The following is a 13,608-nucleotide window of genomic DNA, read 5'->3' on the forward strand; positions in this document are numbered from 1 at the left end:
TATGAACAGTTTTATTCAAGTTTCTCTTCCTGTCTTTCTCTCTCAGATATTCGAGTGGTGGTATTTCAGGAAATATGGGACCTCCTTCATAGAGCAGGTGTCTGTGAGCCACCTGCGCCCCCTGCTGGGCGGAGTGGACAGCAGCTCCCCCAGCAACTCCAACACCAGTAATGGAGAAGCTGATTCCAATCGGCAAAGTGTGTCCGGTAAGAGCTGATGGATGGAAAATCCACTGCAGACTAAAGAGCACCTTATAGCGCTGCTTGATGATGTATGCAAACAAAAAGACCGTTTCCCATCACTTACACGCGGGTCAGTTATAGTAAATGCATGTAAATAGAGTTAAAGTTTTTTAAGTCAAACCAGAAGAAGATAGTGCTGCACAAAAAAACATCAACAGAAAAACAGATGCTATAAATGTTATATTGGTAATGGGTCTTCTGATGGCCTTTGTCATCACTTTGTATTTATGTTACTGCTGCAAAGGGCTGCCTCAGAGTCCCTGCACACTTTACATATATACTATTTATCACATGTAAAAGCAGCTGCACAGACTTTAAATGTCTAGTTGTGGGAAAGTCTTTCACATTTGTTTTACTCGGTGTATTTTACACTTAATAGCCCCTTACACACTGCCAGTTCAAGGCGGGATTATTACGTTTTACGTGGAGGACGGAGCGTAACAGAGGCGGAATGGTGGGGCGAAGTCGTTCTGTCTCTGAGCTGGCATCGGAGTTAGTAACAGAGGCATAAGAGACGTGAAATGGCGTGTGTGTAAACAGCAGAGCCGGCAGGGCGTTATAGCGTCGTCTGTGTGTATTTGAAGCACACGCTGTTTGTGTACACCTCGTGCACGTTGTGGTTCTGCAATTGGTCCAATGTAAAATGGCAAAGGCTGCATGACGGCGGAGCTTCATTACAGTGTAAAAAAGGGCTTATGATTGTACGTTTGATAGTTAAATAGTCAGCCACATGACCAAGTACGACAGCAGACAAGCCACATATTATCACGTCACAACACAGAGACGCAGACGACCTGTCATCACAGAAACATCAACCATATAGAGTCAGTGGTAACGCACGTCAGCAGTTTAACACACGTCAGAGCCCTGATGGCTGAAGGAAAAGATGAAGCATTTAAACTTAGTAAACAATGACCTGTCAACCTCCCTGAGGGAAGGAGCTGGACTGTAGCTTCCAGCTATGACTCATAGAAAATATCCTCCGTATCTTTCACCGAGTGCTGTCACAGTGTTTAATGATTTGCTCTATTTTTACCGTTTATGGAGCAGTTAGAGGATTTGTCTCCAGATTCCAAGAATTTGTGAAAGAGAGCATGAGGCCAGGCTGCAGGTTAGAGTTAGAGAACACTACATTATCTGTCAATAAAGCAGGCACTGATTGATAGCATTACCATCCTCACAAACTGAGGCAAAAATTCCCCTTTAGTGCGTGACTTTTGTTTGATTATTAATATGTTTCTTTATAGAAATGAAAACTTTAGGTCACAAAGGTAACCCCGGTTCTCTGATAACATTCGTTCGGTATCTCACTATGGGGTACGCCCCTCTGCGTAGTCCTCAGAAGCCCAATACCATTACGCCAGCCACATTGGCTGGCAGTCGTGACGACTGCATCAAGAGGAGGGACATCCTCTCCCTACAAAGGGGCTGATGCAGTCTCACCAGATCATTCAAAATAAGCACACCTCTTCCTCGACTGCCAATGATTAGGCTGACGACTCACGGCCCTCAGAGGAGCCCGCGCTCAGCACAGTATGCGCTAAAGAGAGCGCAGTGACATCCAGTGCATAAGTCACCGTCTCTGGCTTCTTCTTCACGTCTGTGGAGATGGCCACAAGCTGGTGTTGTGTGCTGAGAATGGTGGGATTTTTTTTACGTTTGCACTGGTACACAGACAGCACCACTTTGTCATGTTTCAGCACCTTGCAATGGGCATCTCGCTTTAGTTGGGAAGAGTTGCTCATCCACCGTGATGTCTGACACTGGTCTGTAGCACGCCATGCAGTTGTTGACAAATCTATCCCACACCTCCCTCAGGTGCGCAAATCTGTCGGCGGTCTCCTTATGATCAAAGCGCAGGTAGCGCATTATTTCCCGGCTCCTCGACAGTGTTGTGGTGAAAAAGGCATTGCTCCATTGCTCTGACCAGAAACTTTCGACTGCAATGTTCTTCCCACAGTATGCACCTCTAACATACAGAAGCGCAATAAAGGCCTTCAACTCTGCCAGAGAGACATCCCTGGAGGCTCTCTCTTCACCCGCTCTGCGCGCTTCAGCAATGGTGCATTCACGGATGTGCTGCAGCATTACGCCATTACACAGATACATAAATGCTGACAGCTTGTCGCAGATGTTGCGCCGTGCATGTGCTGTGGGGCCAGCGGACTCAGTCAGGATGTTTTGTGACTGCTGTCTCCCCGTGCCTCCACCACACTGCATCACCGTCCACACTGTGCCATCTTTCCCGATCTCCTCAGTTGCCGGCTCCGTGGCACACACTAAACAGGAGAGAGGGAAAACCTTTTAATCCATTTCATGAACATTTGTTCCAAATATATCAGGCTATTTATACACACGTTTATTTCATTATTTATATACATTTGATAGTAGGCTATTACAGCTTTGAAAGGAATGAAAGGACAATACATGTTTGCGGTAAGATGCGAGCTTGTGTGTGTGTGTGAGTGCCTACAGATAGGAACAAAGAAGTTAGGAGTTTGAGGCTATAGCCTTCACATAACCAAAATGAATCCCAAGTTTATTCATGCTTACCTTCAGCAAGAACTGTAGTAAGACGAATCTTCAAGCTGACGGGACGGCCTCACTTTTCGTAGAGGTTCTGGATCGCTCTCAGAAGATGTCTCGTGAGAGTCGGAATCGACCCACGACACGTCACTGAGTCCAGAGACCTCCCCACCATCAGACTCACCGTCACTTAAGGCATTGAATAAATCTAATGCCTGGTTCACATTCATACATCTGTTCCTCTTATCCATGTTGAAATGGAGTTTATGTTGTACAAAAAAAAAAGGCGTTGGCATAGCAACAAACAAGACGCGCGAAATGAATGCCGCAAAAATGACGGCATTCTATATATGGGTAAATTTGACCCGCTGGCGGTTATAGGTATAAATGGCCATTTTGGACTGGGGGGCTGGAATATTTCCTGGAAAAAAAGTTGCACACAATCAAAAGACAGCTGCGGGTAAATTTTACCCGTTGGCGGTTCTAGTGTTAAGAGTGAAGCGGCTACAGTGCTCACATGAGCCCGGTAAATCCAGCGCTGCCCGGGCGTGCTGCACTCCGAGGCACGCAGTGCATATTGGGTGAGTGTCCATAGCTGATATCTTAGCCCCGCATACACAGTCCCGTGGAGGGGGTTTAACTGCTAGCACAGGCGTGGCTTGTGCGCTGTCGGGCGGTACAGTGAGCTTCGACTGAGCCATGGTGAGCGGGTCGATGTCAGAACTGTAGCCGAAGTAGTGATTAGCTACGCGGGATGCTAGTGTGGAGGCTAGCTCGTTGCTGTAACTAATGTGGAGGCAGGCTTAGCTAATGCTAGGAAGGTGGCTAGCTTGACTAAGTTGCTTGGTGTTACTGTTTGGTAACAGGCAACAGGTGAGCTACAGTTAGCTGTATGGAGACAGTAAAAGTAGCTTCTTTATTACTCCGTGAAACCCTTGATTTCTATGGTGAAGAAATCGGGGTTCCGTACACGACACGGAAATGAATTAGCGCCCGGCGATTGAGTGTTAAACTCAATCTGTGGACCGTTAAACTAGTAATCCCGTAGGCAGTCGTGTTGGGAGATAAGGTTCCTGAGATAGTAAAGAGAAGAGGTGTTTGAATGATCTGGTGAGACTGCATCAGTGTTTTTGTAGGGAGAGGATGTCCCTCCTCTTGATGCAGTCGTCACGACTGCTAGCCAATGTGGCTGGCGTAATGGTATTGGTCTTCTGAGGACTACGCAGAGGGGCGTACCCCATAGTGAGATACCGAACGAATGTTTGAAAGAGAACACGAGTAGCATAGAGTAAAGTAGAGTAACATAATTCTGTTCTGATTCAGGCTGAGATGGAGTTTTTAAAAGAAGCAGTGTACAACCTGCCACACTCCACCCATTGAGTCACACGGGGAATCAAACCTCCGACCCTGCCTGTGCACTTGTTGAACAACAGTATTGAAGAGAATCAAAGTCCCTCCAGCAGTATCCTCCACAGTGGCTCTGTGTGCGCTGCTAAGCAGCTTCTTGGCTTCCCCTCCAGATCAGTGACGCTTTGATCACGGTTAATCCTCTGAGTGTGTATTTGCCTCCTGTCGGAAATTCATTCATTTCAAAAGAGGAAGTGTATTAGTGCTGAATTATTCCTTTGATTCCCCTGGATAACAAAAGAAAACATTGATTTCACATCTGCACCCCTAATTCAGCATAAATTAAATCACTCACCTGATTTTTTTTGCAGCATCAAGAATAAAATTGTGTTTTAGTTCACCAGGTCATGATATTTAACTGCACCTGATCAGTGAAATCTCTACAAGGATCCTGCTGTCGAACTCTTTGTGGAGGCAGGTCACAGCCTGCTTTTGTTCTCAGCCAAACAACTTCAGAATTAAACAGGATTAAGTGTAAGAAAGGCAGTCTAATTATTACAACTGTACTTATCCTCAATTTTGTGGCTAATCATTTACTTTGTGTAAATCCCTCCATTGAAACCCGTGCGGCAGAGTGTAGCATATTGTTTTCCTGAGACAGTTTAAGTCGTATGCTTACTCTTCAATTGAGATTGTTCTTCATTGTTAGTGTTTTTAAAGAGCTTTTCTGCTCTTCATGGAGTAAAAAGGTTTGCATCTTTGGTTTGATTTTGGCATGACTGTGGTTAGATGACAAGATTGTAGTTTGCACTGAAATTATTAGTTGATTAATTTAATTACAGTCATATACAAAGGCAAATTAATAAGGTTTTGTTCTTAAATTGGGGAATTTGCTGCATTTCTCTAGTTTATGTGATTGTAAATTAAGACTATTTCAGATTTTGTACTGTTGGTCAGACAAAGTAAGCAATATAAGGATGTTACCTTGGTTTCTTCATGGGCAAAAGTTTTATTGGTTAAGTACATAACATAACATGACATACTACACTTAAAACAAGGACAGGTTAGACAAGATAACAAAGACGCTTTAAACTAAAACTACTATATAATGAAACAAGACATAAATAGATGCGAACACTCTTGTTTAAGGTCATGAAAAATGTTATTTCAGCCATAATAGTCACCTTAAAGTTAAAGGAATTTGTGAAGGACAAATAAAAAGAAAAAGACAGAACTATAAGTAAGAATATCCTCTGCTACATTGACTTTTAATTTGAATATTGGGCAATCTCAGAAAATGCTGGATCCTACAATTCCCACACTGTGTCTGGATTGAGTTTTTTTCCTCCATTAGACAGGATAGCTGAGGTTAGACAGGAAGTATGGGGAGGAGAGAGTGGGGGATGACATGCACCAAATGATCGGCAGACCGGGAGTCGAGCCATGGGGCGCCTGCTCTACCAACTGAGCTAAACCAGCGGCCCATCCTTTCCTTGATAGTTAGCGTTCAGCACTGGGTCGCACCAGGGATTAATGAAATATCTCTATAGTTAGACAGTAAAGGCAACACTAGAGGTTTAGTAACTACTTGTTATTTGGATATAATATAGAGTTATGACGTAACTTATCTCCGTAATGCAACTTCCTTAATCAACGCAATAATTATTATAGTAGTTATAACAAGGTTAAGTTTGAGGTTGCACACAGCTGCAACAACAGGCAGAATTTATGACTCTTAATTCATAGCACAAGTCTCTTATAAATTCAAGCCAAAGCTGGTAACTCTGATCACATCCCCTCGGGTTGTTTCCACAGGCTGACTTGTGCCATGAATGAGGAATAACATTATTTTTATGAGTAAAAATTGTGTTTTTCTTTTTGGAAACTTTTAAAATCCCAAAGCGTTAAATCACGTCCACATTCATCCGTTGCTGTAAGCCAAAACAGAGGCTCGTGACTATTTTCTGACATCACTGAGAGCTCGAGCAGAAGCATGCCTGGCCACTGTGGAGTTTTAAGGCCCTTTCCCCCGTCAGCCCTGCTCTCAAAAAGGTTGACGTGCCAGTCAGGGAGCCGCGGGGTGGATGGCAGAACTCACAGTCGAACCCTTTGAAGTGCTCCCGAGGAGGCTGAGCGCAGACTTTCCCCTTGACACTCATCGCCTGCGTTGTTCTCTCTGTCTCCCTCCTGCAGAATGTAAAGTATGGAGAAATCCGCTGAATTTATTTCGAGGAGCCGAATATAATCGGTGAGTGACGGCAGCTAACCTACCTGCATGTGAAACCCCTCGGCTGGTCCACTTTGCCTCCAGGGTTACTGGAGCTCTCGCCTCCATCGCCCTTTGTCTGATCCTTTTTGTCTTTCCATGTTTACTCTCCTGCTTTTTTGTCTTCTTTATATGTGTTTTGAGATATTACTTCTATTCCTTCTTTTCTTTTGATATTTATTTCTCTCTTTCCCATGCCAACTTTTAATCCTTAACTCCTTCCTGGTCCTATTTGTCTTCGTGCCTTCTCTCATTTATATCTCTCAGATTTTGTATCTCTCTTCTGACTTGTTCTCATCTGTTTCTATTCTGTCATTCCTCCTTTATTCTCCTTTCAATGTGTCTGCCTCCTGTTGAGTCATCTGCCACTTTTCCTTTCTAATGCTGTAATTATCCTGTCATTTTCTCTACGTTTCAACCCGCATGCTGAGCTCTCAACTTCGGCCCGTATCAGTCAAGTATAATTCCTGTTAGGTCAGCACGGCTCGTGACTCACTCACAGTCATCTGAACAACATCTGAGAGAGGAAATCAGCTCGGATCTTCCACTCTTTCTTTCCCTCTTCTTCCTGCTGGGCCTTTCATTGGGATACTTAAAAGGAAATATATGGTATTGTTAAATATTGCTTCAGCTGACAGCCTAAATCGAGATGTAATGGCTGCAATCTAATCTTTCAGGGCAAATGTGCTCGATATATTTTCATTAAACGTGCTTGTTTTTGCCGCTGACAGGCTCTGAATGTTATAAAAACTGCCTGATAACTTTACAGAGCGGATGGCTACAGATTATAGACCTTTTTGTTCAGTTAAGATGCCTTTTTAAAACCAGAGGAAGCTGTGACATCACTCTCTTAAAAGCCACCAGACTCCATTGATAAAATCATTACTTGTCCCTTGCTGCACACAGCAGTGGCTGGTCTACAACTGCCTTGACTGGTTAGCATGTATGTTCTATTATGTTGTGATGAATCTTCACTAACCTTTTTAAAAGTACAACACAATCAAACAGGTCGAGGCAAAGGTAAACAAGCAACTCCTGTAAGTCTAACCTCTTCTGGTAAAATAACTGTTTTTATCAATGGGGTCTGGTAGCTTCAAAGAGAGCATTGTAACAACTGTTTCTAGGGTTTATAAAAAGCATCTTACCTCAAAAAGAATGTCTATGTTGGTAGCGATCATTTCTTTTATGTTCTCTACGGCTTTGTATTTCAATCTAAGCTTGTCAGAGGAAAAACAAGCACCGAATGTTGAACCTACTACGACCTGCTTACAATGCAACCATCACAGCCGGTCTCGCAACTGTGGGCTGAACCACAACACTGGAGCAACTCCAAAATCTTTTGTAGCCATTAGTCATTTAGGAAAATGCAACAGATTAAAAAATACCAGATTATCCCTTTAATTATTCCCTTCGTGTGTCTTTGAACCTTTAAATCAGTCGCTAATAATGAATGTGTCTCTGTGCTGATGCTCAGGTATACGTGGGTAACAGGTCGAGAGCCGCTGACGTACTACGACATGAACCTGTCGGCACAAGACCATCAGACCTTCTTTACCTGCGACTCAGACCACCTCCGGCCGGCTGACGCAAGTAAGCAAAAACACACTAATGCACATTGATCTTTGATTTGTGTGTACAGGATGAAACGTTAACTATGTTGGTCTGTGTGCTTGTTTAATGCAGTTATGCAGAAAGCATGGCGAGAGAGAAACCCACAGGCTCGCATCTCTGCAGCACATGAAGCTCTGGAGCTCGAAGAGTGAGTTCACTTTGTCTTTATCTGCCTCTCTGTTTTAGTCTGTTGTTTTAATGCAATGCAATGTTGGCTGTCATCTAAAATAATGGTGTTATTATAAGAGAGAGCAAATGAATGTCTGCCGAATCGTTGGGTCTAATAGCAGTGATAATACATGATAATGGTTATTGCCAGTTGAACAATCAGACCGTCCTTGAAGCGTTTGACATGTTAAATTAAGTCTTGTCAAAAGAAATGAAAATGCCTCGTTAATACTTCATTTTCCTGTAAAACACAGACTGATTTTTGTTCTTATTTTCTACCTATGATCTGCAATACGTTCATGAGTTTAAATATGCATGAAACGATGAGCAGCAGTGGAGCAGTGTGTATAAACTGGGACTTGTTTAAGGGCACTTCAACTGTTTTACCCCCTTAATCCAGTTTTACTCAGCCATGTTTTTCCTAATGTTCATCCCAAACAATGTCATCTTTATGTCTCTAGACAAACATCTTTCTTTGCCCTTTTAGGGCGCTTTCACAAGCACAGCATTTAGTCCGTTTTAATCGAACTCTGGTGTGGTTTGGTTGGGCAGTTGTGAAGCAGTTATCGTATTCTGGTGTGTCCTAAAACAACCCGTCCGAGACTGCTTGGAGAGGTGGTCTCAGAACGTTTCTAGCCGAACCCCAGTGTGGTTCGATTGCAGTGAGAACATAAACTGACTTAAAGAAGGACCTAATATAGGAAGCACACCAAAAAACTGTGCATTGTGGGTTGTTAACGGGTGCTGACACTTGCAGAGACAGGCAGCAATATGAGTAGAGGACAGATGTGGTGGAGCGACGGGGAAATAGAAATATAGGCTGATTGAACTATTTCACAAATGCTTGTGGAAACACACAAGAACACGGAGGTGTTGAAACTGTTCAGTGAAAAACTAAAGGAGAGTGGAAGTGATCGATCTGTGGAACAATGTCGGTCCAAGTCCAAGATCATGTTGAGTGTGATTGAGGAGTGTGCTCTCTCTCTCTTTGTTTACTTCAGGGAGTTTTCCCATGTGGAAATTCTGACCAATCAGAAAGCAGTTTACTTGTGCAGCAAAACTTTTGGTCCGCTGGTAAAACCTGCCGTCTGAACACAAACCAAACTCGAGGCAAAATGCAACAATTCGGCCTTTGATTCGGATCAAACAAACAGACTGAGCTTTTATGAGACAATGCATCGATTACACATATAAACCCTGCAATTCTTATGAAGCTGTTTTGCTGAGTACTATAAAGTTATTGGTATTCATCACAACATTTTATTTTTTCAAGTACTCGATAAACATAAACAGATTACTTTTTGAGATGTTTATTCAAATGTCCCCATGTGTTGAATAGCCCTTGGTGGGATCGTTTTCAATGGCTTAACTGTTGAAAAAGACTTTCAAACTAATGTCCTATCGTAGGTCATGGTGTTGTCACAGGGTTATAAAAGGCCAGAAGTTAAAACAGTCTTAATTCAGTTCAAAGTAGTTAAAGGATACATTTAAGCAAACAGGGAAGAATATAGAGATTATATCATTCACAGTTTGTATGACCTCCTCCCAGAATTGATCGCAGCTTTAAAGGCAGTAGAATAATGAGCCTTTTTTCTCGGACACTTTTACAGCATAAATCAGGACAATCATTATCACAGTGATGTAGCAGGGAGGGATTTATGAATGTATGCATGATCCATTCAAAGCAACTGTCGACTTCTGACGGCTCATCACAGTTTACTGCGTTTTTATGGAGACAAGCAGTTTAATCAAAGAACAGGCCTCGGCTGCTCTGATTTCCTAGGTTCAAAGGATTGTTTAATGCATTCAGAGGTCAGAGAATAACATGTTTTTTTTTTAATAAGCTTAAAAAACAACATAGTTTAACTGTTTTTTCCCCTGTTTTTTTCCTTTTAATGATTTGGTGGCACCTCAGGTTTAGGTTGAGACGATTGGTAAAATCAACATATCTCTTCTTGCAATGCATCTTCGTTTACCACCTTACTATAACACCAAATTTGCATCTGTCCTTTTTTCAAATCCTTATTTTCATCTACAAAATTCTTGCAAACATTCCCTCACATCCTTGATTTTATCCCAAAGCCCTAACTAATATTAAACACTGCTTAATAGACTTCAAATAAACTAATAGAAAAAGAAAACCTGCAGGTTTTGTCGATGGGAGGAATGATGCATCTCATCACAGATTGGTCCTCGGGGTGTCTGCATCCTCCATAGGGGAAGAAACCTTGTTTCCGTGGCGCTGTAGGTTTATTTTTAGGAGCGTGTGTGACTACAAAGGCAGTGCAGAGGGATTGTGGCAGCGCTGTATGTTGCTGGCAGCTCATATCAAGGCAGTGACAGCAGGTTGACTCAGAGGAAAACTTCTTTTGATCTGTCACATGCTGTTAAATGTAAGATACATGAGGCCCAAAAGCAGTTTTGTAGCACAGTGATGCCATGCTGCGTGTACAAACAAGGCGCCCTTTGTATTGAGATGGCATATTAATGATTGAATGCAGTAATAACAGTCCTCGGTTCTGTCTTCTTCTCCGCTCTCCTCCTGCAGTTGTGCGACGGCGTACATCCTGCTGGCAGAGGAAGAAGCCACAACCATCATGGAGGCTGAACGTTTGTTTAAACAGGCGCTAAAAGCTGGAGAGGGCTGCTACCGCCGCAGCCAACAGCTCCAACATCACGGTACACAGTATGAAGCTCAGCACAGTGAGTATAAACCCCTCAGTGTCCATAGTGATGATAATCAGGATAATATGTTTCTTCTGTTGGCTGTAACACCTCTTGAGCCAATGGGAATTATTTTCAAAATGTCAGATTGCAGCAGGAGAATTCTTTAATCTATTTTTCCCCCTTTGTAAATATCTCATAATAAGCTTCAGAAATATTAAAGGGTAATATCTGTATTGTTAATCCCGGGGCCTATTTTTATTTATTTATTTATTTTTTACATATTTTGGGGTCTAAATGATTAACAGGTACAACAAGTTTGGAACTGCCCCAGAAGGTTGTAAAAATGTTTGACAACCTTACAGAAAGGATCCGTACAAAGATACACCTCTATTTGTTAAGCAGAAACATCCCTTACATTGATCTCTCCAAAGCAACCAGCCCCCACTGACAAAAACAGTCATTTTACTTTGCAGGACACTCAATATTGGGAGTTGCATCCTCGGCCTGTTCCTTTGTTTGTACTGGTTTTTGGCGTCTGTGTTTCACATGCTTAGTCCAGATCCAGCACAATATTTGTGTAACACGCAATAACACGTAAAGCTAACAGATCCAGGCAGTTGAAGACTGCAAAGTTAAATTCCTGTTTTTGTTAATGGGGTCTGGTGGCTGTGAAGAGAGGAATGAAACGGCTGTTTCTGGTGTCAAAAAAAGGTACCTTACCCTTTAACAAAAAGGTCTATCTTTGCATGATCCATTCTGTGATGTTAGCAGATACTTAGATGAACAATCTGAGCATGTCAGTGGCAAAAATAAGCACTTTCGTGGACACACACTGACTAGTTCCTGAACTTTTATACCCGTCTAAGGTTTAAAATACTTGCATTTCACATTCAAGTGCTACAGCTGGAAACATGCATGTTCCATCATGCTTCCAATGTCATTATATAGACAACAGGTGAGGAAAAAAAAAATGTAATCTGCATGTGTGACATTGTGTGTTCATGTGTCTCCACCAGGAAGAGACACCAACGTATTGGTGTACATAAAGAGAAGACTGGCCATGTGCTCCAGAAAGCTCGGCCGAACACGAGAAGCAGTTAAAATGATGAGAGATGTAAGTGCACAGCCCGCCAGCAGAACACCCACAGACACACACACACACACAGACACGACTCAGAAGATGTTTTTTGATATCTGTCTAATTTAGATGGCTTTAGATAAATGACCAGGGTCTTAAAGATCACTCACAAGCATTTTCAACACTCATATTGCAAGTTTCTAATTTGACAATCCAAAGCTCTTGTCTTGCTGTATGTGCATGTGTCGCCCCCTGTCCGGTATTACATGTAACAACAGTTGTGTGTTTTCCAGTTAATGAAGGAGTTCCCTCTCCTCAGTATGTTCAACATCCACGAGAACCTGCTGGAGTCGCTACTAGAGCTCCAGAACTACGCCGACGTCCAGGCGGTTCTGGCAAAGTATGACGGTGAGGGACACACATAAAGAGTTTAATACTTTTTATGTTCATAGGAATAAACACTTTCTGATTTCTTTAGTCGTCTATATTAAGTTATTATGTGAGTGTGTAGTGTTTATTACATTCTGTTCCTGTAAGTTTGTCCTCTCAACTTCCCAGATATCTTAGGAAAATCCAAGACATTATGTTTTTAAATAAAACTTTAACTTCCCCTTTTGATGCAGTGAGTGCTAATATTAAAAAATTCAATTTGTATGACATAGTTCTTTATGTACAATTTGAAAGACTTTCCAGAATCCAAATTTATGGAGACGTTTACTTTTGTAAAGATTTAATTCTGCATATTTTAGTAGTAATATAGCACGTAGATTGGCATCTAAATGTTTGTAGTTTTTGTCTGACAAATTAAGCAATTTTAAAAACATTTGTTCAAAGCTATAAGTTATCTGCTGATTCTTTAAATGTCTGACATTTTATAGACCAAAAATGAAGCAGGGAAATAATGGACAGATTTATCAGGGGGGAAAAAGTTGTCAGTGGAGAATCTGTCTTATCATCTGTGTTCACTTTACATCATTGAAAAAAGGCAGAACACACTTAAGAGTAAAGTTAAGACTTGATAACACCCCCAGAGCTATGAAACCCAACCTTATTATATTCACTCAGCTTCTCACCTGTAACTCCAAACGTCTGTTCACTAACCACCCCCTCCCCCTCTGACCACGTCTGCTTTGTGTCTCCTCCACAGATATAAGCTTACCTAAATCTGCAACAATATGCTACACAGCAGCCTTGCTCAAAGCCAGGGCGGTATCGGACAAGTGAGTATCTCTTTTCATCGGCCACAATGCTGATACGGGGGGCTCGACATACCTGCTCTGCTATTTAAGAGTTTAAGATGGAGCTGAAAATAGCCAGAGGGCCTGTTCAGAGTGAATGAGAGAACAGAGCTGAGCGCTGGTGTAGTTACAGCAGCAGTTATGCTCTTTGGTGCAGGGCTGCCTTCAGGGTTTGATATGAGAAGTGACTGTTTCTGTCTCGCTGTGGTCGCCCAGAGGTGCCGAGTTATTTCTGACTGTGAACTGAAACACAATCATACTCTGGTGCTCACATTAAACCACATCATTAGACCTTTTTTATGCCACTTATGTGAGGCAGAAGTCACATGTTGGTGCTGCTTCAGTCAGGCAACATGATTATTTTGGTCAATATTGAGATCATGATTATTCAACAGGATTACTCTGTAATTTTAGCTCGAGCTGTGTTATGCAGATTCATGCAGATGGATGTTAGACTGATATAAT

General features: G+C 42.2%; 1 protein-coding gene across 4 annotated transcripts in view; it reads left to right on the plus strand.

The window, feature by feature from the left end:
• LOC138612503 (suppressor of tumorigenicity 7 protein homolog) overlaps positions 1-13,608 on the plus strand; it is a 61,975-nt gene that overhangs the window by 42,678 nt on the left and 5,689 nt on the right. For all 4 annotated transcript variants that reach the window (XM_069685803.1, XM_069685806.1, XM_069685804.1 and 1 more), the window contains 8 exons: positions 47-206; positions 6,309-6,363; positions 7,856-7,971; positions 8,065-8,140; positions 10,709-10,863; positions 11,844-11,941; positions 12,199-12,313; positions 13,053-13,125. In XM_069685803.1, the coding sequence (XP_069541904.1) occupies positions 47-206; positions 6,309-6,363; positions 7,856-7,971; positions 8,065-8,140; positions 10,709-10,863; positions 11,844-11,941; positions 12,199-12,313; positions 13,053-13,125 (848 nt within the window). The remainder of the gene's footprint in view (positions 1-46; positions 207-6,308; positions 6,364-7,855; positions 7,972-8,064; positions 8,141-10,708; positions 10,864-11,843; positions 11,942-12,198; positions 12,314-13,052; positions 13,126-13,608) is intronic.

The sequence above is a fragment of the Semicossyphus pulcher genome, unplaced genomic scaffold (genome assembly GCF_022749685.1).
Source record: "Semicossyphus pulcher isolate SPU_LCO1_2020_fin unplaced genomic scaffold, fSemPul1.0.p SCAF_8, whole genome shotgun sequence".
Taxonomy (NCBI): Eukaryota; Metazoa; Chordata; class Actinopteri; order Labriformes; family Labridae; genus Semicossyphus; species Semicossyphus pulcher.